We start from the raw sequence: 24003 nt of genomic DNA on the forward strand, positions 1-24003 counted from the left end.
GCAAAGGACCTAAGGACGGATCTGGGAATTGTAGTTAAAAAGCCCATGTCCCTTGTGGACAGCACCAGACTGCGTAGGCGAAATAAACTACAACTTCCAGTGTACCCTGCGCCTCTTTCTTGACTCCACGCGACCATCCCCTTCCGCCCCTTTTTATGCCGCCGAGCCTGATTAGAGAGGCTGGTCCTGCGGCGGAAGAGTGGCGCGGCTCTGACAGGGAGGGCTCGGTGTGGAAGAGGTGAGGGGCTCCCACGGCGCTTGGGCCGTGTACCTGGCTGAGTCCAGCCTCTCTGCATCCTGATCCTTTACCTCTGTTCTCTGAGGCGTCCTTAAGCACTCCAGGCCTCACTCTTCCAGTCGGAGCGACCCCTGCGCTGGGATGCTGAGTATCCTGGACGCTCGGGGTTGGAGCTGTGAGTGAGCCCCGACGGTTGTTTGCGAAGGAGCATTTGCCCTGCCAGTAATCCCAGGGCCCTGGCGACTGCGGTAGATGAGTGGCTTCCTGGACGTTCGCCCAGAGAGTCTTCCTAGTTACCGCACGTTTTCTGGTCTAAGTTCACAGCTTCACCTGTGTAGGCCTGTTCGGAAGATGATAACTGAATGGCTGTAACTTCTCCGTAGCTGGTCTTTGGGACGTCCTGAGGCAGGGATCACGTTGGTCGTGGATTTGGTTTTTTGTTTTTTTTTTTGCTGATGCCTGTTTTCCTTCCTCTGTCGTGTGCCTATTCTCCCCTTGGATCTGCTACCCTGTTTTGTAAACAGTTAACAGGTGACAAGGACAAGTCTGTTAAGTATTTTAAGTCATGTTGAAATCTTTTTCAGGCACTCTAAAAATTGTATCTGATTGCTTTGAAACTCCTAAGAGTCATTAAATCATTATCTCTTTAGTTGCCGAGTAATTCTGGGTTCTAATTTGGCACTAGAAGTATAAATTGGTGTCAAGTATCCACTGCCCTTGCTTGGGTAAAAAAGATTTTAATAAACCTTTTGGTGGATTACTGGGTTTGCCAGACACATTCTATGCCTCCCTGTATACTTACAGGTATTTATTTACTGTAGTGAAGTAATGACCTACCCTAGTTTTTCCTAGAGTGACAAGTAGTTAAAAGGACCATGCAAGTAACAGTGGGAATGATCCACAGGCCAGGAACTGGACTATAGGAGCATTTAGCAAGGTGGCTTCAATACTTACTCTTTGGTGCTCCATTTCCTTCATTAGTGAAATGGAAATGGAATCTGCCACGCCCACCTTACAAGAGTTTTCCTGGGGATGACAAAGTGCTTTATAAACTGGCACCTGTGCCAGAGACTTTCATATGCTTTTGCACGCCTTCAGTGTTTGTGGGCTGCTTTCAAAGTTTTTATTTCAAGTTAAGTCTTTTAAATTTAGGATTGCTTAAAAATATTTTCTTCCTAGCGTTTTCCAAGATAACCATGATGACTTACTAGTAAAAGTTAATATTAAGCATTGATTATGTGTCATGTGCTAAATAAGCTAAGTGCTTTACATGTATTAATTGGCTTAAGCCTCCTAACAGTCTTATAAGGTCTTCTATTGATAAGCCCATTTTACAGATGAGGAAACAAAAAGATGTCAATTAGATATACTAAAAAGAACTAATGTTGGTATTTACTTTCTGCTAGGCACTTTGTTAGGTGTTTCCTGAGTCCTATTTATTCTTCAGTGCAACCTTGTGAGGTAGGTATCATTCTCTCCAAGGCTTAGAAGTAGAATTATTTACCTAGTGTGCTCAGAATCGGAGAACAAAGATTTAAACTCAAGCCTTCTTGACCATAAAGCCCAGGCTTGTACCACTATGAGGAATGATTTCACTGTGTCTGCTTGCTTTTTCATTTGGTTTTGACATCTGGAATTAAATAAACAAAAGGATTCAGTCACATCCAAATTCAATAGAAATCAATTAACAATGTCTGTTGTAGGAAGGGATCAGATTTAGTAGAAATTTTAGTAGAAGATTCCCACTAGTACTTTTGCCATCCCTGCATCTTCTGAAAACAGGAAGTGAGAGTACAGACTGTCCCTGATGTACAGTGGTTCTACTTAAGATTTTTCAACTTGATGATGGTGTGAAAGTGATATGTATTTAGTAAAAACCGTACTTTGAATTTTGAATTTTGATCTTTTCTTGGGCTAGTGAATATGCTGTACAATGCTCTCTCATGATGCCTGACAGTGAGCAGTAGCTCCCAGTTAGCCAGACAACCCCAAGTGTCAACATCCGACACACTAACATTCTGTTTTTCACTTTTAGTACAGTACTCAGTAAAATACATGAGATGTTCAACGCTTCATTCTCAAACAGACTTTGTTAGATGATTCTGCCCAACTTTAGGCTAATGTAAGTGATTTGAGCATGTTCAGGATAAGACTAGACTAAGCTATGATGTCTGGTAGGTCAGGGGTGTAGTAAATACACTTTTGATGTACAATATTTTCAGTTTACGATGAGTTTATTGGGACATAACCACATTGTGTGTTGAGGAAGATGATATATAGAGTATGTGAAAGCCATCAGAAGCCTCATCAGGGCTACCATGATGAGTTTCTCAATCTTCTGTTGAGAAAGGCACTATTGAAATAAAAGGAGCAAGAAATTGATCCTTTAGAATTTGACACTGTGTAGCTTTTGGAGTTATTTTTGATGCTGAGCAAGTTTTTGTACCTAGTTCTTTGCTTAAACATGTTTTCACTCTATTCCAGTTAGCACTGATAGTTTAGTTCATAATTCTGGGGCAAATTTTTTTTTCAGAGTGAAATCTTATTTTAGAGTAGTATGAGAGGAACCTGTGTTTTGACTGACTATATGCTTTCTTGCCATGCCCTCATTTCCCACGTTTTGGCCAATACTTGTTAAAAAGTTGGTCAGGATTTGAAGATATAGGCAGGATAATTGTGCTGCTTCTAATTGTTTTGTTTTCATTCTTTCAGGCATATAACAAGCATACATAAGAGCAAGATATTTGTCAGTACTATAGTATGCCCACAGCCTAGACCAGTGCCTTAGAAATGATGCTCAGTAGATACACGTTGAATACATGAATGAAATCATTTCTGTTTTGTTCATGCTTTGATGGATCTTGTGTGTTCAGCAATATTCAATGTGCATTCTTATAACACTCATTTGTCTTACACTATTACCTTTATGCATACGTAAGCGAATACCTCAACTCTTGGTGTAGGGTCCTTCAGGAGAGGGACTGTGTCTTGTACTTTTTAAATATCCCTTACAACACTTCTGCAAGTGCCTTGAACAAAGCAGGTACTCTAGGCATGACTGACCACTTGTGTTAGAGGATCAAAAGTATGGCTTAATCAGTCAGAGACCCAAGGATCTGAGTTCATATGGCAGGTTCAGTATTTGCTTTACCAGATTCCTTTATACATCCCTGATTAGTGGAGGAAGTTTGTAGTATAGTGAAGGAGCATCAAGCATTTGGAACTCTTTGGGGCAAATCCAGAAAGGGATATATATGTGTCTTCCTCTCACTCCAGATGAATCGGACAAAGGGTGATGAGGAGGAGTATTGGAACAGTTCGAAGTTCAAGGCTTTCACCTTTGATGATGAAGATGATGAGCTCTCACAGGTAAGTTTCCATGAACAGCTGCTGACGGTTGCACCCTCCTCCATAGTGCCAACTGAAATTCCTTCCTCTTGCATCCTTGGCTTTCGATCATGTCTTCTTTAGGCTCAGAAATGTTTTGGTTCATCTTAAGAACAATCTTCAGGGAGAATTGCTCTCAGAAAAGAGGCAGAGGGATTGTAAATATCAACCCACTGCCCTTGTTTATATTCTTAAGATGATTCATTCCCTTCAGGTTTTTTTTTCCAATAACCCCAAATCTTTTATCATGTGATAAAATTTATTATTTTTGAAAATGGAAATGGACTGGCTTGGAAATTTTGTCTTTATTATATCTATTTTACAAGTGGGGAAACATTCATTTTTGGAGAGATGGATAAACTCACTCAGATTTACATAGCAAATCATGACCAAGAATATAATTAAAACTCAAAAGTGGCTTCGAGTCCTCCTAACTCTTGCCCTGGACTGCAGTGCTGGCTAAAAAAACAATTTGTCTTTCTAGCAGGATAAGCTTTCGATTACAGAGAGTGAAAGTGTTGGCCATCTTCAAGTCCCAATTCCACAGCCTTCTTTGTTGTCACAGAGAAAGGTGGGAAGTGGTGATGGTTTGAGTGTCCTGCCTTATGCCCTTCTACAGTTAAAGGAGTCCAAGCGAGCAGTGAATAGCCTCCGAGACTTCGTGGATGATGACGATGACGATGACCTGGAGAGAGTCAGCTGGACTGGGGAGCCTGTAGGAAGTAAGTAGAAGAGGTGCCTTGACTGATAGTCAGGGTTCTTGTCCCTAATGAAGGCTCCACTTGTTTGCCCGCTCAGTGCTTGTCAGGAAAGGGAATGAGGGTAGACTATTTTTAGCTGAGCATTCATTTGGAAATTAAACCCCAAGAGAAGATAATACAGAAAAGGAAACACAGTAGTAGTTCTCCAGGTTTGCTGTCCTACAGCGAATGCCTGCTGCCTATTTCACACCTGGAGTGCTTGTTAAAATTTGGTTCTTAGACATCAATCCCGACACTCTTGATTCAGTAGGTCTTGAGGGTCAGGGTAGGGGGTCTCAATTTGTAATAAGTACCAGAAGTGCTTCTAATATGCAGTCATATTTGGGAACTATTAATTTACCACATTCCTTCATACATCCCTGATTAGTGTGAGGAGTTTGTAGTATAGTGAAGGAATGTCAAGCATTTGGAACCCTTTTGGGGGAATCCAGAAAGGGATATACATCTGTTTCTTCTCACTCCAGATGAATCAGACAGAGGGTGACAAGGAGGAGTATTGGAACAGTTCCAAGTTCAAGGCTTGGATTGGACTTTAATAATTATTCATAACTGGCAAAATTGACTTCTTTAGCCACCAAGTCTCACTGTCTAGCTGTTATACAATACCACTCAACCCCTTTACATAGTACATCTGATTTTTTTTTTTTCATGGCTCACTCAGGACATTTATTTTTTTAAATTTTCTTTTCTTTTTTTTTATTTTGGTATCATTAATCTATAATTACATGAAGAACATTATGATTACTAGATTCCCCCCTTCACCAAGTCACCCCCACATACCCCTTCACAGTCACTTTCCATCAGTGTAGTAAGATGCTATAAAATCACTACTTGTCTTCTCTGTGTTGCACAACTCTCCCCATGCCCCCCCCACACTATGCATGCTAATCGTAATGCCCCCTTTCTTTTTCCGCACCCTTGTCCCTCCCTTCCCACCCATCCTCCCCAGTCCCTTTCCCTTTGGTAACTATTAGTCCATTCTTGGGTTCTGTGATTCTGCTGCTGTTTTGTTCCTTCAGTTTTCCTTTGTTCTTATACTCCACATATGAGTAAAATCATTTGGTACTTGTCTTTCTCCACCTGGCTTATTTCACTGAGCATAATATCCTCTAGCTCCACCCATGTTGTTGCCAATGGTAGGATCTGTTTATTTCTTATGGCTGAGTAATATTCCATTGTGTATATGTACCACGTCTTCTTTATCCATTCATCTACTGATGGACATTTAGATTGCTTCCATATCTTGGCTATTGTAAATAGTGCAGCGATAAACATAGGGGTGCATCTGTCTTTTTTCAAACTGGAGTGCTTCATTCTTAGGGTAAACTCCTAGAAGTGGAATTCCTGGGTCAAATTGTATTTCTATTTTTTGAGCATTTTGAGGAACCTCCATACTGCTTTCCACAATGGTTGAACTAATTTACATTCCCACCAGCAGTGTAGGAGGGTTCCCCTTTCTCCACAACCTCGCCAACATTTGTTGTTGTTTGTCTTTTCGATGATGGCGATCCTTACTGGCGTGAGGTGATATCTCATTGTGGTTTTAATTTGCATTTCTCTGATGACAAGCGATGTGGAGTATCTTTTCATGTGTCTGTTGGCCATTTGAATTTCTTCTTTAGAGAGCTGTCTATTCAGCTCCTCTGCCCATTTTTTAATTGGATTATTTGCTTTTTGTTTGTTGAGGTGTGTGAGCTCTTTATATATTTTGGATGTCAACCCTTTATCAGATCTGTCATTTATGAATGTATTCTCCCATACTGTACGATACCTTTTTGTTGTATTGATGGTGTCCTTTGCTGTACAGAAGCTTTTTAGCTTGCTATAGTCCCACTTGTTCATTTTTGCTTTTGTTTCCCTTGCCCGGGGAGATATGTTCATGAAGAAGTCACTCATGTTTATGTCCATGAGATTTTTGCCTATGTGTTTTTCTAAGAGTTTTATGGTTTCATGACTTACATTCAGGTTTTTGATCCATTTCGAATTTACTTTTGTGTATGGCGTTAGACAGTGATCCAGTTTCAGTCTCTTATATCTAGCTGTCCAGTTTTGCCAGCACCATCTGTTGAAGAGACTGTCATTTCCCCATTGTATGTCCATGGCTCCTTTATCGTATATTAATTGGCCATATATGTTTGGTTTAATGTCTGGAGTCTCTAGTCTGTTCCATTGGTCTGTGGCTCTGTTCTTGTGCCAGTACCAAATTGTCTTGATTACTGTGGCTTTGTAGTAGAGCTTGAAGTTGGGGAGTGAGGTCCCCCCCGCCACTTTATTCTTCCTTCTCAGGATTGCTTTGGCTATTCGGGGTCTTTGACGGTTCCATATGAATTTTTGGACTATTTGTTCCAGTTCATTGAAGAATGTTGTTGGTAATTTGATAGGGATTGCATCGAATATTTATATTGCTTTGGGCAGGATGGCCATTTTGACGATATTAATTCTTCCTAGCCAGGAGCATAAGTTTCCATTTGTTAGTGTCCTCTTTAATTTATTTTAAGAATGTCTTGTAGTTTTCAGGGTATAGGTCTTTCACTTCCTTGGTTAGGTTTATTCCTAGGTATTTTATTCTTTTTGATGCAATTGTGATTGGAATTGTTTTCCTGATTTCTCTTTCTATTAGTTCATTGTTAGTGTATAGGAAAGCTACAGATTTCTGTGTGTTAATTTTGTATCCTGCAACTTTGCTGAATTCCGATATTAGTTCTAGTAGTTTTGGAGTGGAGTCTTTAGGGTTTTTTTATGTACAATATCATGTCATCTGCAAATAGTGACAGTTTAACTTCTTTACCAATTTGGATTGGTTGTATTTCTTTGTTTTGTCTAATTGTCATAAGTAGGACCTCCAGTACTATGTTGAATAACAGTGGGGAGAGTGGGCATCCCTGTCTTGTTCCCGATCTCAGAGGAAAAGCTTTCAGCTTCTCACTGTTCAGTATGATGTTGGCTGTGGGTTTATCATATATGGGCTTTATTATGTTGAGGTACTTGCCCTCTATACCCATTTTGTTGAGAGTTTTTATCATGAATGGATGTTGAATTTTGTCGAATGCTTTTTCAGCATCTATGGAGATGATCATGTGGTTTTTGTCCTTCTTTTTGTTGATGTGGTGGATGATGTTGATGGATTTTCGAATGTTGTATCATCCTTGCATCCCTGGGATGAATCCCACTTGTTCATGGTGTATGATTCTCTTGATGTATTTTTGAATTCGGTTTGCTGATATTTTGTTGAGTATTTTTGCATCTACGTTCATCAGGGATACTGGTCTGTAGTTTTCTTTTTTGGTGGGGTCTTTGCCTGGTTTTGGTATTAGGGTGCTGTTGGATTCATAGAATGAGTTTGGGAGTATTCCCTCCTCTTCTATTTTTTGGAGAACTTTAATGAGAATGGATATTATGTCTTCTCTGTATGTCTGATAAAATTCCGAGGTGACTCCATCTGGCCCCGGGGGTTTTGTTCTTGTGTAGTTTTTTGATTACCGCTTCAGTTTCGTTGCTGGTAACTGGTCTGTTTAGATTTTCTGTGTATTTCTGGGTCAGTTTTGGAAGGTTGTATTTTTCTAGGAAGTTGTCCATTTCTCCTAGGTTTTCCAGCTTGTTAGCATATAGGTTTCATAGTATTCTCTAATAATTCTTTGTATTCCTGTAGGGTCCATCGTGATTTTTCCATTCTCATTTCTGATTCTGTTGATGTGTGTTGACTCTCTTTTTCTCTTAATAAGTCTGCCTAGAGGCTTATCTATTTTGTTTATTTTCTTGAAGAACCAGCTCTTGGTTTCATTGATTTTTTTCTATTGTTTTATTCTTCTCAATTTTATTTATTTCTTCTCTGATCTTTATTATGTCCCTCCGTCTGCTGACCTTAGGCCTCATTTGTTCTTCTTTTTCCAATTTTGATAATTGTGACATTAGACTATTCATTTGGGATTGCTCTTCCTTCTTTAAATATGCCTGGATTGCTATATACTTTCCTCTTAAGACTGCTTTAGCTGCGTCCCACAGAAGTTGGGGCTTTGTGTTGTTGTTGTCATTTGTTTCCATATATTGCTGGATCTCCATTTTAATTTGGTCATTGATCCATTGATTATTTAGGAGCATGTTGTTAAGCCTCTATGTGTTTGTGAGCCTTTTTGCTTTCTTTGTACAATTTATTTCTAGTTTTATACCTTTGTGGTCTGAAAAGCTGGTTGGTAGGATTTCAGTCTTTTAGAATTTACTGAGGCTCTTTTTGTGGCCCAGTATGTGGTCTATTCTGGAGAATGTTCCATGTGCGCTTGAGAAGAATGTGTATCCTGTTGCTTTTGGATGTAGAGTTCTATAGATGTCTATTAGGTCCATCTGTTCTAGTGTATTGTTCAGTGCCTCTGTGTCCTTACTTATTTTCTATCTGATGGATCTGTCCTTTGGAGTGAGTGGTGTGTTGAAGTCTCCCAAAATGAATGCATTGCATTCTATTTCCTCCTTTAATTCTGTTAGTATTTGTTTCACATATGTTGGTGCTCCTGTATTGGGTGCATATATGTTTATAATGATTATATCCTCTTGTTGGACTGAGCCCTTTATCATTATGCAGTGTCCTCCTTTGTCCCTTGTTACTTTCTTTGTTTTGAAGTCTATTTTGTCTGATACTAGTATTGCAACACCTGCTTTTTTCTCCCTGTTGTTTGCATGAAATATCTTTTTCCATCCCTTGACTTTTAATCTGTGCATATCTTTGGGTTTGAGGTGAGTCTCTTGTAAGCAGCATATAGATGGGTCTTGCTTTTTTATCCATACTATTACTCTGTGTTTTTTGATTGGTGCATTCCGTCCATTTACATTTAGGGTGATTATTGAAAGATATGTACTTATTGCCATTGCAGTCTTTAGATTCGTGGTTACCAAAGGTTCAAGGTTAGCTTCTTTACTACCTTACTGTCTTACTTAACTCGCTTATTGAGCTATTATAAACACAGTCTGATGATTATTTCTCTCCCTTCTTATTCCTCCTCCTCCATTCTTCATATGTTGGGTGTTTTGTGCTGTGCTCTTTTTAGGAGTGCTCCCATCTATAGCAGTCCCTCTAAGATACCCTGTAGAGGGGGTTTGTGGGAGGCAAGTTCCCTCATCTTTTGCTTGTCTGGGAATTGTTTAATCCCTCCTTCATATTTAAATGATAATCGTGCTGGATACAGTATCCTTGGTTCAAGGCCCTTCAGTTTTATTGCAGTAAATATATCATGCCGTTCTCTTCTGGCCTGTAAGGTTTCTATTGAGAAGTCTGATGCTAGCCTGATGGGTTTTCCTTTGTAGGTGACCTTTTGTCTCTCTCTGGCTGCCTTTAATACTCTGTCCTTGTCTTTGATCTTTGCCATTTTAATTATTATGTGTCTTGTTTTTGTCCTCTTTGGGTCCCTTGTGTTGGGATATCTGTGTGCTTCTGTAGTCTGAGCAACTATTTCCTCCCCCAGTTTGGAGAAGTTCTCAGCAATTATTTCTTCAAAGACGCTTTCTATCCCTTTTTCTCTCTCTTCTTCTTCTGTTACCCCTATAATGTGGATATTGTTCCATTTGGATTGGTCACACAGTTCTCTTAATATTGTTTCATTCCTGGAGATCCTTTTATCTCTCTCTGCGTCAGCTTCTATGCATTCCTGTTCTCTGGTTTCTATTTCATCAATGGCCTCTTTCATCTTATCCATTCTGCTTATAAATCCTTCCAGAGATTGTTTCATTTCTGTAATCTCCCTCCAGACGTCATCCCTTAGCTCTTGTATATTTCTCTCCAGCTCTGTCAGCATGTTTATGATTTTTATTTTGCATTCTTTTTCAGGAAGACTGGTTAGGTCTATCTCCTCAGGGGTTGTGATTTTGGTCTGTATCAAATCTTTTGCCTTTTCATGGCGATAGAGATAGTTTGCGGAGCTGGCGCAAGTGATGGCAGGGAGAACGTCCCTTCTTGTTGGTTTGTGGCCTTCCTCTCCTGGGAGAACAGCGACCTCTAGTGGCTTGTGCTGGGCAGCTGCACGCAGACGGGGCTTTTGATTCTTGCCTGGCTGCTATGGAGTTTAGCTCTGTGGTTGCTGTGGGCATGGCCTGCCTCGGGCTGCTGCTATGATATGGCTGAGCCAGGTCGGAGGGGCCTCCGAGCTGCCCTGCTGCCCTCCAGGTGGTTAGGGTGCCCAGAGTTCCCAGGGATTCTCAGCTGCTGGGCTAAGTGTCCCGGGACACTTCCGTCCAGCTGCGGGGTCCCTGTCCCTTTAAGACTTTCAAAAAGCACTCACTTTTCTTTGTCCCTGGGACTCCGGCTGCGGGGACCCGCTCACAGGTCTTACTGTCCTGTTTCCCTAGTTTCCAGCACCCCACGCACGCACTGTGTCTGAGCTCTGGTGCAGATGGCTGGGGCTGGCTATTTAGCAGTCCTGGGCTCCCTCTCCCTCCCCGCTCCGACTCCTCTCCTCCCGCCGGGAGCTGGGTGAGGGGCGCTCGGGTCCTGCCAGGCCGGCTTGTATCTTAGCCCTTTCACGAGGCGCTGGGTTCTCGCGGGTGTGGATGTGGTCTGGCTGTTGTCCTGTGTCTTCTGGTTTCTCTTTTAGGAAGAGTTGTATTTGTTGTATTTTCAAAAATATATGTGGTTTTGGGAGGAGGTTTCTGCTGCTCTACTCATGCCGCCATCTTGGCTCTGCCTCAGTACATCTGATTTTTATGAATATTTTTTAAAGCTTTTATTGAATAGGAGACCATCACATAATTTCAAAATAAAGATCTATATAAGGTGTACAGTGAAATGTTTCCCTCCCACAGTGTCATATATCTGTTCAGTTCTCAGGCTCTGCCCTCCCAAAAAACAGCTGCTGTTGTTTGCTTCCTGTGTATTCATCTAAAGATTCTTTTTTGCACTTGGAAATGCATATACCCCATTTTTTACACCAGGGGTAGTAGCATATTTTATACCCTGCTCTTTTTACTTGATGATACAGCTCCATATCAGTAGAGAAAGAACCTTTTCATTGTTTCTTTTTTAAAAATAGCAGCATAGTGTCACATTGTATGGATGTAACATAAATTTACTTAACCAGTTCACTATTGATGAACTTAAGATTTTTCCAATCTTTGTTGTTTATATTGCTATCAGTAACCTTGTATTCTGCCCATATATGTGTATTCAAAGGATCAATTCCTGCAGTGGAATTCCTTGCAGAGAATATTTGTATCTGTATTGGTCAGATACTTCCAAATTGCCCTCCACAGGGCTTGTACCCATTTGTCCTCCCACCAACAATATTGGAGTGTTCCTGTTTCCTCACAGCCTTGCCAACAAAGGGTATTTATTATTCAGTGGTGGATCTTTGCCCGTCTTACAGGGGGCTGATGGCATCCAAACATACTTTTGCTTTGTGTAGTTCTCTACTAAGGGTGAGGTTGTGCATCTGTTCATATGTTTAATAGCTGTTTGAGTGTCCTTTTCTGTGTCATTATCTTTGCCTCTTTTTCTGTTGATTAGTCTTTGATTCTATCCTTCCTCCATGCCCCAATTATTGAAGTCCATTTTGACAAGGGACCAGGGCCACTGGTGAAAAGCTTTTAAAGTATTTGGAATGCTGGATGTCAAGAGAATAGTTTGGATGAGAATGATCGATTTCATTTTTATTTTCTTGCAGGTATCTCATGGTCCATCAAAGAGACTGCTGGTAATAGTGGGTCAAACCTTGAGGGACGTGAACAGCTAAAAAGCCGAAACAGCTTCTCCTCCTATACACAGCTACCCAAACCTTCTTCTACCTACTCCCTGAGCAGCTTTTTTAGAGGTAAAGTGTGTTGGTTAAAGGGACAGGGAGTCCTCCTTTTCTTCATTAAAAAAAACACTCAGGCTACAATTTTCATTTATTTAGAAGAAAAAGATTATTGAAAGATAAAGGATTACCCTTGAATCTGGCAGTTGGGGATTAGAGGTGGGAGAAATGAGAGAAATAGGGGTTGGACTGGGTTTCTAGAACATGATAAACAAAATTGACATTAACTCTATGAGAGGTACTGAAGAAATTTGCCTACATCATAATTCCTCCCTCCACATGTGCACTGCTGGTGGGAATGTCAAATGATATAGCCACTGTGGATGGCAGGATGGCAGTTCTTTAAGAAAATTAAACAGAATTATCATTTGAATCCAGCAATCCACTTGTAGATATATAGCAAAACTAATTGAAAGTGGGGGCTTGAACAGATATTTATATACCACTGTTCATAGCACCATTATTCAGAATAGCCAAAATATTAAAACAACACAGTTATCCATTGACTGATAAATAGATAAGCAAAATGTGGTATGTATGTGCAAGGGAATATTATTCAACCTTAAAAAGGAATGAAATTTGGATACATGCTACAACATGGATGAACCTTGAAGACGTTATGCTAAGGAAGTAAGTCAAACATACAAGGACAAATACTGTATGATTCCCCTTTTGTGAGACACCTAGAATAGTTCAGATTCATTGAGACAGAAAATACAATAGTAGTTACCGGGGACTGGGGGTAAGGAGGAATGGGAGTTAGTGTTTATGAGGACTGAGTCTCACTTTGAGGTGATGAGAATGTTTTAGAGATGGATAGTGGTGATGGTTGTACAGTGTGAATATACTCAGTGTTACTGAACTGAACACTTAGAATTGGTAAAAATGTAAAGTTTATGTTAAGTATATTTCACCAAAATTTAAGAATTTTTCTCCCTGCCTTTTTTTTCTTGGTACCTCAAGTTTCTGAAGTTGAATGAGAGCTTTTTCAAGCCTTCATTTCCCATATTGCAAAAAGGTTCTACACACACTGTGTTCTTAACCAAAGTTGATGGCTCTGACTTGAACTGTTGAATCTCTTCCCATGTATGTTCTTTACCTCTAGGGAGAACTAGACCTGGAAGTTTTCAGTCACTTTCTGATGGTAGGCATTGCCTCTCTTCTCTTGATTACTGTGGGAGATGTTACTGATTTGGGGACAGTCTGGGCAGTCATGGGTGATGATTTAGATGATTAGATGAGATTTCTGAATCTACTACCACTATTAGAGAAATTTTCTGATACTGAGTAATGAGGCAAAGATTATTCTGGCTACAGGGGCAAAGGGTGACTTTCGGGTATGCTGTCTTTGGGGAGGAACTGAGATCTGCTCTGGGCCATAAAGATGTCTTGGGAGCCCACAAGTTCAAAAAATGTGTGTGAGAAGGAAACAGTAGAGGAAAGGAATGTCAAGAACATGGTGTCCTTCTGAACCAGCTGCCTGTTCTTTTTCAGCTCTGTCGGACACGCCTGCCAAAAGCTATGCTCCAGAGCTAGGGAGACCCAAAGGGGAATACAGGGTGAGCTGCATTGTACACTGGTGTGGTGCATTACACAGTTTAAAGTGCTTCAACATTTGTTATATTGCTTGATCTTGCCAATTGGTGCTTTTTGAGCACCTACTATAGATAAGAAAACTGGATTTTTAAATATTAGGGCTTGCCTGGAGTCTTACTTGGTGGAACTAGGACTCAAAATATGTTTTCTTATTCCTTCCTAGCTCACTTTCCTTTCCTGTTATATTACCTTTTGAAGGCTGTACTTTGAAGCTTTTGATCATCAGTGTGGTTGGGAAGCTTGGTTGAGCTCATATGCCCATAAGGCACATAAAAGAACAAATTGATTCATAAGGAAAAAACTGTATCGAAAGGTGCAGTAAAGGAACATGTCTCCCTCTTTCCTTTTATCAGCAAAGCCATTTAGAGTCCCACAGTGTGACTAGTTGCATCTAGGAGTTGAAATTCTGAAGAAGTAGGCATAGGTTCCTGGTTTTGTGAGTTGGTTCATTTCCTCTTGGATCCATCTCCTGCCTGGACTGTCTCTGCTCTAGTTCCTTCAGAAACTCAGAAACTCAGAACATGACCATCCCAGGTATTCATTTTCTTTTTTTCATCCATTCCTTCACACAAAATACTTCCCCTTTGTGGACTAAGACTGTGAGTTTGAGGTTAGGAGGTGACACACTGGTAACTCTGATCCCTTAACTTCCTGGGATTCATGTGTTGCTGATATTCCAGGATTACAGCAATGACTGGAGCCTCAGTGACACAGTGCGACGCCTTCAGAAGGGCAAGGTAAGGCCACCAGAGAGAGAATTCCTGTGGGACTTTTTGGGATGCTGGGCAGCTTGTTCCCACAGGGAAGATTTCTTGACCTTTCTCTTTAGTTCTGTTTATTAAATGAAGTGGTTTATCAGAATGAAAATAAATCCAGTAAGCACTTCAGGTGCAAAGTTTCTGATTCTACAGAATTGTTGTTTTGTTGGGAAAATTGGGATCAGAGGGAAAAATACATTCAAGAGTGAGAGTGATCTTTTATGTTTAGGTCTGTGATCCATTGTAAGTTAACTTTTGTATATGGTGTCAGGTCAGCATCAAGGTTTTTTTTTTTTCCCCATGTAGTTCTCCATTTGTTCCAGCATTATTTGTTGAAAAAACTATCCTTTTCCCATTGAATTTCCTTGGTGCTTCTTTGAAAATCAGTTGACCCTATATTTATAGGTATATTTCTGCAGTCTTTATTTTAGTTCACTGATTTGTCAATCCTTATGCCATTACAAAAGCTTTGATTATTATAATTTTGTGGTAAATCTTGCAATCAGGTAATATAAGTCCTTTAACTTTGTTCTTCAAAATTGTTTGGCTATTCTTTGTATTTCCATACAGATTTTAGCATCAGCTTGTCAGTGTCTACAAAAGACCTGCTGGGATTTTGATTGAAATTGCATTGAATCTATAGATTGACTTTTGGGAGTATTGACATCATAATAATTAATGGGTCAAAATGGATCATAAACCTAAATGAAATAAGAGCTAAAACTCTAGAACTTTTAGAAGAAAATATAAGTGAAAGTCTTTGTGACTTTGGGTTAGACAAAGATTTATTACCTAAGAACACAAAAAATATGAATAAAAAAAAATTTTTAGTAAAATAGACTTCATCAAAATTAAAGACATTTGCTCTTTGAAAACACTGTTAAAAACATCAAAAGACTACCATAAGCTGGGAGAATTATTTGTAAAAACCTGTAAAGAATTTTTATCTAGACCATATAAATCATGAATTATCTTTAGTAATAAGAAGATAAACAACCCAATGAGAAAGTTGGCAGAAGATTTGACCAGTTATATCACAAAAAAGAAACATGAATGACCAATAAGCACTTGAAAAGATGCCCAATATCAGTTAACAAGAAAATGTGAATTAAAACTGAGATACCACTCTACAACACTAAAATGGCTACATTTAAAAATACTCATACCAACCGCTGGGAAACTATGGAGGAACTGAAACTCATAAACTGTGAGCAGGAATGTAAAATGGTAAAACTGCTTTGGAAAATGGTCTGGTGGTTTCTTACAAAGTTCAGTATGTTACTGAATTTCTCCCCTACGCATTTACGATCCAAGATAAATGAAAACATATCTGTACAAAGACTTGAACACAAATAAAATGTTCATAGCAGCTTTACTCATAATTGCCCCCAAAGTGGAAACAACCCAAATATCCATCAGTAGGTAAATTGATAACAAAATTGTGGTTTATCTTTACAATGGAAAAGTACTTACCAGTAAATAGAGACAAACTACTAATAATCAGTGCAATACATAGGTTCATCTCAGAAACATGACATTGAGTGAAGGAAGCCAGATAGAAAAGGGTACATATTGTGTGATTCTAGTTTTCTGAAATTCTAGAATAGGCAGAACGTTAGTGACTGAAACAGATGAGTGGTTGCCAGGGGGCTGGGGATTGGAGGAGGGTATTAATGACAAAGTGGTGGAAACAGTCTGTATCTTATGATAGTAATTACCTGGAATTACGTATGTACTTGTCAAAACACTGAACTGTATGCTTAAATAGGGTAGGTTTTATAGTATGTAAATTATACCACCTTAAAGAGAACAAGTGATCTTTTTTACCCGTTGGCTTTGGCAAGACTTCATCAGGACATAAGCTCTTCTAGGGCATAAGGCTGGACTAGAGCAGGTGGTGGGAATCTACTGTCTCATAGAGTGTGGGGCACTGTACTGTAGTGTAAAAATAAAGAGGGTCTCTTTGGGGACAGTTCCTTTCATTCTTGCCCATTCTTCAGTATCCAGTGACAAAGGAATCTAGGAAATGGTCTTCCTCCTTGCATACTAATTCTTTCCTTATGTTGCCAGGTCTGCTCGCTAGAAAGATTCCGCTCCCTGCAGGACAAGCTACAACTCTTAGAAGAAGCAGTGAGCATGCATGATGGAAACGTCATTACTGCAGTGAGTTGTAGGCTCTGTTTGTTGTTTGTGAAATTGGTGTTTTCATTTGTTTCTGAAAGTCCATTCAGCAAAGACTTTAACATTTTGGGTTAAATGTCAAGTAAAGATCCTGGATTTCCTCTTTAAGTGTAGGATTCTTAGTAATACATGCTCAGAGTCTCAGCTGGCAGGACATGCATTGTGTGTAGAACTCTTGATCATAACCAAGACGTACTAGGTTGGCTATTCTGTGTTCTAAAAAATAATCTGAGGGAGGAGAGAGGTGAGAGCAGTCTCAGAGGGAGGCGTCTCTCGCCACTGTGGGTGTTGGGCCTGCGGACTCCCAAGACACGGCTCAGTTCCAGATGTCCATCACCCATCCTCCTGTCATGTAGAGAAATCTGTTGTCTGGACCTGCAAAGATTCCTCATTAGTTGCTGACCTTGTTCTTAGATGTAAGGAGCTTATGGCAGGGCTTTGTGGTTGAAAGGTTACACAGGGTAATTCATTTTTTGTTCTCTTTCCTCTAGGTTCTGATCTTCCTGAAGAGGACACTGAGCAAAGGTGAATATGGTTTGAGGGAAATCTTCAGTCTGCAACATTTGAAGGGAGAATGTCACTGGGGCTTTCAGACCAGAATTCACAACATCAGGTCCACTTCAGAAACAGCTGGGGTGACCTGAGATGTGTCACATCTCTGGGGGCAGTTTCACTCTTAAGGGTGTTAACTACATTAGCTACAAAGCCCCGCTAGTCACTGGACAGTCAGCTGGCTGTGTGGTTTGAGGAAGTCAGAGTCCACGCTGAGTGCCTGCTGCTTGGGTTGGTGGGAACTGAAAGCCGACTCAGTGGCTTAGAGGTGCCCTGGGCCGTGGAGTATGCTGATGGTGGATTGAGCCATAGGGATGGGTTCCTAACTTCTGATCAACTTGGAAGAGAGAGTATTTAGAATGTGTGAGTAGTGAGAACAATTTCACACTTTAATCTCTCCCCATCTGACTCCTTCCTGCCTGCCAGAGGTCCTCTTCCGAGAGCTGGAGTTGCGACAGGTTGCCCTGAGACATCTCATCCACTTCCTTAAGGAAATAGGGGATCAAAAGCTGCTTTTAGACCTCTTCAGGTAAGAACTGATATCTGATCTATAGAGGTTATTAAGTGCTTTGTGTGAAGTACTCTGGGGGATACAAAGAAAGAGAAGACACTCTCTTGTTTTTCTAGAAATGCTTACTAGACAAGAAACAAAGTGTGATGGGATAACTAATAATGTACCACAGCCTGTGATAAGGAGAGTGTAGCAGGAAGCTAGGAATCAGCCTGTAGAGTCTGAACCACACTGGTATTCAATGCTTAGTTCACAGAGTGACCTTGAGCAAGTTACCCAGCCTCTCCAGGCATCAGTGTTCATATGTGTGAAATGGAGGTGATGATACCTCCCCGACGGGGTCACTGTGAAGATTAAAAGAGTGTACATAAGGCATCAGCATAATGCCTAGTCTGTAGTAGTGACAGTATTTATTAAGCATTTTCTTATGAAAGAACTAGAATAAGGGTATCTTTGATCACTTGGTCCCCCGTGATGCCAGTGGAAGAGCAGAGGAGGCAACTATATAGTTTTCTGTCAGGGTACCCACGGGAAGCCTCATGAAAGCAGTAGGGAACTGCGGTGGGCCTGTGAGAGGCGAGGTAGGATTCTCCCTGCCTGGGGGCAGGGGGCTGTCTTCTATCATGTTTTCCTTCCCTATCTCATTCTGATGAGTAGGGACTATTCCCAGCCCTTAGATTAAAATATATGTGTATTAAGTTCTTTCTTCAGTGTCAGGGAAGGGGTTGGAACCTCTCTTTAGGCTGCCATGTGGCGCAAGGTAATGCCTTTACCCAGTGACTCCAGCACAGTAATGAGCTTCCCTAAAGACTAAGTGGGGAAAGCAGGTCACCTGGTTAGAGTAAAGATTACAGATTTTGTAAGAATTTGTGAAAGACATGTTCATTGAGGTAGGCTTTTCCTTCCTCCCTCCCTTTCCAATCAACAAGACTTAATGAAGCATGTATGTCAAAGTATTGGTGTTAATTATAGCGGTCCATTCAGACTAAGGAGTACAGGGCAAAAGGCCTGTTCTCCAAGGCCTTACCACCTTTCGGAAGAGACAGAAGACATTGTATACTATAACATGAAAACAACAGAGAACAATACAGAAAATCTGTTTCCAAGATTGTGCTGACAGAGAAGAGTACTTTAATCTTTCAAAACCCCCGTAAGATTACTATGAGCTATGGTTGTATGGAGACAGAGCCTTTCTGTCAGACCTGACAGTTAAGGTTATAAAATTATTAGTGCCCTGCAGTGTCTTCTTATTCTTGCTTTTTGCTCAGCTAGAGAGAGCAGAGGAACAATGATAGTCGATCCACTATGGGTTTTAAAGGGTTGCTAGTAGTAGAAAGTCTAAGGAGAGAAGAGCTTGTCTTGTATCTAGAGGCAGATGGGTTTGAACTGTTTCTCCTAGAACAGTCACCCTGCTTTGTGAGGTATTCCTGCCACACTGCAATAGATAAACATACCCTGCTCCCTTCTGCTTCTTCCCAGGTTCCTAGATAGGACAGAAGAGCTTGCGGTAAGTGTGGCCTTTGTTTCAGTTTGGGACCTACTTAAAGGAATCTAAGCCAGAACCCCAGCCTCTCAGATCCCAGACTGATTGAACTATTTCCCTTCCTTGTATGTTGATTATATCCAGAAGAGAGGGGCCCTGGGAAGCCTGAGAACTTAATCCCAATAATGTACTGTTTGTTTCTTCTTTTTTAAAAAATTTTTTATTTTGGAATCATTAATATACAATTAAATAAGCAACATTGTTGTTACTAGATTCCCCCCATTATCAAGTTCCCACCACATACCCCATTACAGTCACTGTTCATCTGTTTCTTCTTATATGGCCTTTTGATTGGGCTTTTGAATAAGTGCTTTTTGAATAGATGAAAACTAGCTTGTTCAGTTTGTAATTTTTATTTTTGTTTCTATTCATTTTCAATTTCTGGCTTGTAGGAGCTTGTGGGTTTTGGCTTCTAATAGTAAAGAAAATGTTGAAAGCTAAGGGGAAAAGAAACCAGGTATAGGTAACCAGGTATAGGTCATGACGGAAGATGGGTCAACCTGGTGGTGCACCCAATATACATTTTGAGCTCAATGATTGAATATTAAAAATTGATATTTGGCAGATTTTCACCATTATAGAATAAATGCCTGGTATACAAGAATATATCTGAAGTTTTACCAGGTACTTCATTGTATTATTAAAACTTTAGGGATCCATTTAAAAAGTTTGACATTACAATGCAGGGATAAGATTTTCTCAGCGCCATCAGTGGCAGGATTGGTCCTTCCATCACTGTATGGTGCATCTGTGGTAATAGTGATGCTCACATTCAGCTGGCACATTTAATAATACTGTTAATACTCGTTGCACAACAGGCTGTATAATTCAGGAAGATGTTTTTCAGTAACATTTTATAAAAGGAACTTGCAGTTAATACTCAAGTCATGGAAAAAATCTTAGAGAAGTCCTTTATCCTAATATACTCAAAATTCAAAATGATGGCACGTCTTAACAATCATTTTAAAAAGCTTTTTGTTTCCATTTTTAATCTCCATAGGTTTAAAACTGTAAGGAATTTTCTTCATACAGCATTCTTAAAAGTTTGTTTTGAAGTTTGATCAATGAAGTTTTGGATAGCTCATTTTAATCTAAAATTTCTTATCTTAATATTCTCTTTTACATTTGAATTGAAGATGATTTATCATACAGTTGTTGCACATAAATTTGGAGCTCTCCTACCCTGTAAACTTGGTAATAGCAAAACTGACAGTCTACTTTTAGTTTATCTTCATAGACTATGAAGAATTTCTGAGTAGGACTTGTTTTTTTTTAAGACTCAAGGCCAAAATGGAACACCAAATGTTTTATAAAGATTATGGTTTAATATAATCTCAGTTACTCTGTTTTATATTATCATTTACATTTTTATACATATCTGTTGTCTCTGAAAGGATATGGTGTTCTTCCTAAAGCCAGTTCTTTCTCTTAATAGTCATATTAACTATCAGTCTGTTTTTTTAATTTTTGGGAAGTTTAATAATTGCATACAAAATTGCAACTCTTGCAATCACTAATTATCACATTTAACTTTTGTAATAGCAGTCATTTAAGCTTTTGTTCATTTTTTTAGAATTTCAAAATAAGCACGTAAGGAAACTTCAGAATCACATGAAGAACCTGTGGTGTTTGAATGTGATTACTTAGCTGTCAACAATGAATTGGAATGACATGCCCTATTTGTGTTAATGATATTGTTGTTTATGGGATCAGACTACCATTGATCATGTACAAGGTCAAGGATGCCCAAAATAACTTTGAAGTAGGCATTTAGCTCTTTTGCCTTTCAAAGGCTAAGGCTGAAGCAAAAGCTGGTTTTGGTTAAATACTGAGGCGAAAGCCAAACCTCTGAGTACAGCCAGGTGCTCCATCTACTTAGTGCTTCATTATAGGTCAGGACTGTCCAATAGAAGTCCCCACAATGATGGCAGTAGTCTGTATCTGTGCTCTCTGATGGGGTGGTAGCCACTAGTCACATGTAGCTATTGAGCACTTAAAAAGTGACTAGTGCAACTAAGGGCCTGAATTTTTAACTTAACTCTGTTTAATTAATTTAAATGTAAAAAGCCCAATGTGACTAGTGGCTGCTGTATTGGATAGTGCAGTGATAGATATACCAGAGTAATTTTGAATCACTCTTTGCTCTCCTTCCCACCCATCCACACCCAGAGGAATCTTGATAATGAAGAATTTAGGTTTTAAGTTTTCAAGGAAATTCTACTTATGGAGGTACCTCACCCTTCTAAGGAGACAAAATAGCTCAAAGCCTTTCTCTCTTTTTTAGTTATCCCATTATCGAGAGCACTTGAACATTCAGGACCCTGAGAAACGAAAAGAATTTCTTAAGAGCTGCATTGGGTGAGTATAGGGGAGAAAGGTTTTTAAGTATAAATGCTCTTATACAGAGGAATGAAGACACTAAAAGTGAGTGGAATGGATAGATAGTTGAAGGGAAGGGCTAACAGTGGATGATACAAGCATCATTAAAGATCATCTTAGTCTCAGTGCTTCCACTTTGGTAGAGTTTTCACTGGGGGTAAATTGAGAAAAGTAAAGACAATATAAAAAGGTTTTCATAAAGCTAAATCAATTTAATTTGAAAGACTACCTTTTATTCTTGGGTTTTTCCCTTCCTTTCCCCACCTTTTTGATAATAAGGTGGATTATAATATTTTTGTGACTTCATGTATTAAAAAAGTCAGCAACACTTTGCCTTACATATTATTTTCACTGTCACTGGTCCTTGAAACCCCAAAATCCTAGGTCACTGATTCAGTTCAGGTTTTTATCCACAGTATGAGCCCATTTAAAACTAGCCTCACATACTATTCTTCCAGTAATGGGCACTCTGCTTCTGGAAGCAGCTTATTTTGTTGGACAGCCTTCATTATCAGCAAGTGCTTTGTTAGGCTGAGCTGAAACTTGCTTCCCTGTGTCTTTCAAGGTAGGTGCAGAGTCTTCCCAGTAGGCCTTACTACAGGTTCAGTATTCACAGCTGTTTTATTCATTCTCATGTGACATGATTTCCAGGTTTCACATTTAGAAGTTTATATCAATGCTGTCCTTAATTTCAACATTATCAAATACTGAGCTGTATCATATGTCTCTGGTAAACAAAGAGAAAAGTTGGAATGATAAAATAGCTGGAACCTATAGCTCTGTCCCTTTATTTCTTCTAAAAATTGGCTGTGTCTCACACTTATCTGGGATAGTGTAATGGAATTTTGCAATTCTTCCTGGAGTGAGTGAAGTGGAGGAATAAGGCAGCACTTGCTGAAGGATAGATCTGTGAACTGGGAGTTACAAATCTAGCCTTTATTCCTGGCCCTACCTATTGACTTACTGTATGTATGACTCTCAGGTAAGACACTGTTTATACCTCAACTTCTTCATGTGTGAAAATAGAAGATAGTGCTGAAGTTGGGGCCCTTGACATTTGTGTAGATCTTTGAGAGTTTTACCAATGTACAAATGTACCACCATGCCATGTAATTTAATTTTACCATATTATTCGGCAATAAGAAATGGCTAATAAATGCAAGTGTCTCTTAAGGTGAGTTAAGCATTGACATTTAACAATGACAGGAGTCACAGTGCTTCACTGGGATGTGGATGATGGGCAGGTGGCTAGGCTCTCTCACTAGCTAAGTGACTCATCAAACATTCCAGCTCCCACACTGAGAGGATTCTCATTCATTCCTCAGCAAAATCCCTAATGACTGCATATATTCTGTGGACTTTCAAGATCACTCTTGAGTTGGCAAAACTTTAAATACCAAATCCCAATAAAGGTCTGCTGTTTGCTGCTTTCTGTGTCTCTCTGCCTTTCAGGGATGCTTTAAAGGTGAATTAAGATCAGATTTGTAAAGCACCATGAGCCTCTTATGCTTACAGTGGTGATTTGTTTCCTGTTTGAGTAGAAAAGGAAGTACTAACCTTCTGGCCCTCTACCAGTTTGCCATTTTCAGCAGAAGATTCTGCACATATACAAGACCATTACACGCTTCTGGAACGTCAGATCATTATTGAGGTTAGACTCCTCATCTCTACGTTTTCTGCTTCAGTGCCACTGCTCAGGGCCATAGCCATCTAGTTCGTTTTTTCGGTCATGTTCTCTAACAGCCTTTCATTTTCTCTCTCACCCTGATAGCCCCCTTCCTCTCTTGTTCTCAGGCATCCTTTTTCTTTCCATCTGCTGTTAACCTGGAAGTAGTTCTTCTTCACCCCAGAACTCCCAATTCATCTCTGCCTCTCTGGTCTACCTCCATCCAACTTGGATCTATTATCATTTTACGGATTTTAAACTCCCCTGGGCTACCCTAGGCATTTTCTGTCTTTTTCTTTTTCTATCTCTTACCTAGAGTAGAAACACAGCCACTGTAGTATTAAAGGTCTCGCCTCCTGCTCCTCCTTGGACATTGTCCTATTTTTCCCTTTGCTTATTCCACCACAGGCAAATGATCGACATCTAGAATTAGCAGGACAGACTGAAATCTTCCGGAAGCACCCCCGCAAAGCTTCCATCCTCAACATGCCACTAGTGACAACGCTTTTCTACTCCTGCTTCTATCATTACATGGAAGCTGAGGTACAAGCAAAATGTGTAAGGAATGTCCCAGACACTCATTGCACATGAGGAACCTAGTTCAAAGTCAGTACTTCAATGTACTCTATTTACAAAGGGTGTGCATAGTTCTCAAAATC

At 39.9% G+C, this 24003-nt stretch overlaps 1 protein-coding gene across 5 annotated transcripts in view; it reads left to right on the forward strand.

The window, feature by feature from the left end:
• The first annotated feature begins 128 nt into the window (after positions 1-128).
• VIPAS39 (VPS33B interacting protein, apical-basolateral polarity regulator, spe-39 homolog) overlaps positions 129-24003 on the forward strand; it is a 28958-nt gene continuing 5083 nt past the window's right edge. The window contains exons 1-15 of one of the 5 annotated variants that reach the window (XR_005061856.2): positions 139-238; positions 1645-1699; positions 3515-3607; positions 4245-4347; positions 12027-12173; positions 13264-13302; positions 13653-13717; positions 14435-14491; positions 16583-16675; positions 17185-17218; positions 17672-17774; positions 19236-19263; positions 21584-21657; positions 23254-23329; positions 23753-23887. Coding sequence is in view for 4 of the 5 variants with exons in the window: in XM_017651543.3 (XP_017507032.3) it covers positions 156-238; positions 1645-1699; positions 3515-3607; positions 4245-4347; positions 12027-12173; positions 13264-13302; positions 13653-13717; positions 14435-14491; positions 16583-16675; positions 17185-17218; positions 17672-17774; positions 19236-19263; positions 21584-21657; positions 23254-23329; positions 23753-23887 (1185 nt within the window). In the remaining variant the exon portion in view is untranslated. Of the gene's footprint in view, positions 414-1644; positions 1700-3514; positions 3608-4244; positions 4348-12026; positions 12174-13263; positions 13303-13652; positions 13718-14434; positions 14492-16582; positions 16676-17184; positions 17219-17671; positions 17775-19235; positions 19264-21583; positions 21658-23253; positions 23330-23752; positions 23888-24003 lie in introns of all 5 variants that reach the window. The other 4 variants (XM_017651543.3, XM_017651544.3, XM_017651542.3 and 1 more) reach the window with 4 other exon arrangements.

Source organism: Manis javanica, chromosome 8 (assembly GCF_040802235.1).
Source record: "Manis javanica isolate MJ-LG chromosome 8, MJ_LKY, whole genome shotgun sequence".
NCBI lineage: Eukaryota > Metazoa > Chordata > Mammalia > Pholidota > Manidae > Manis > Manis javanica.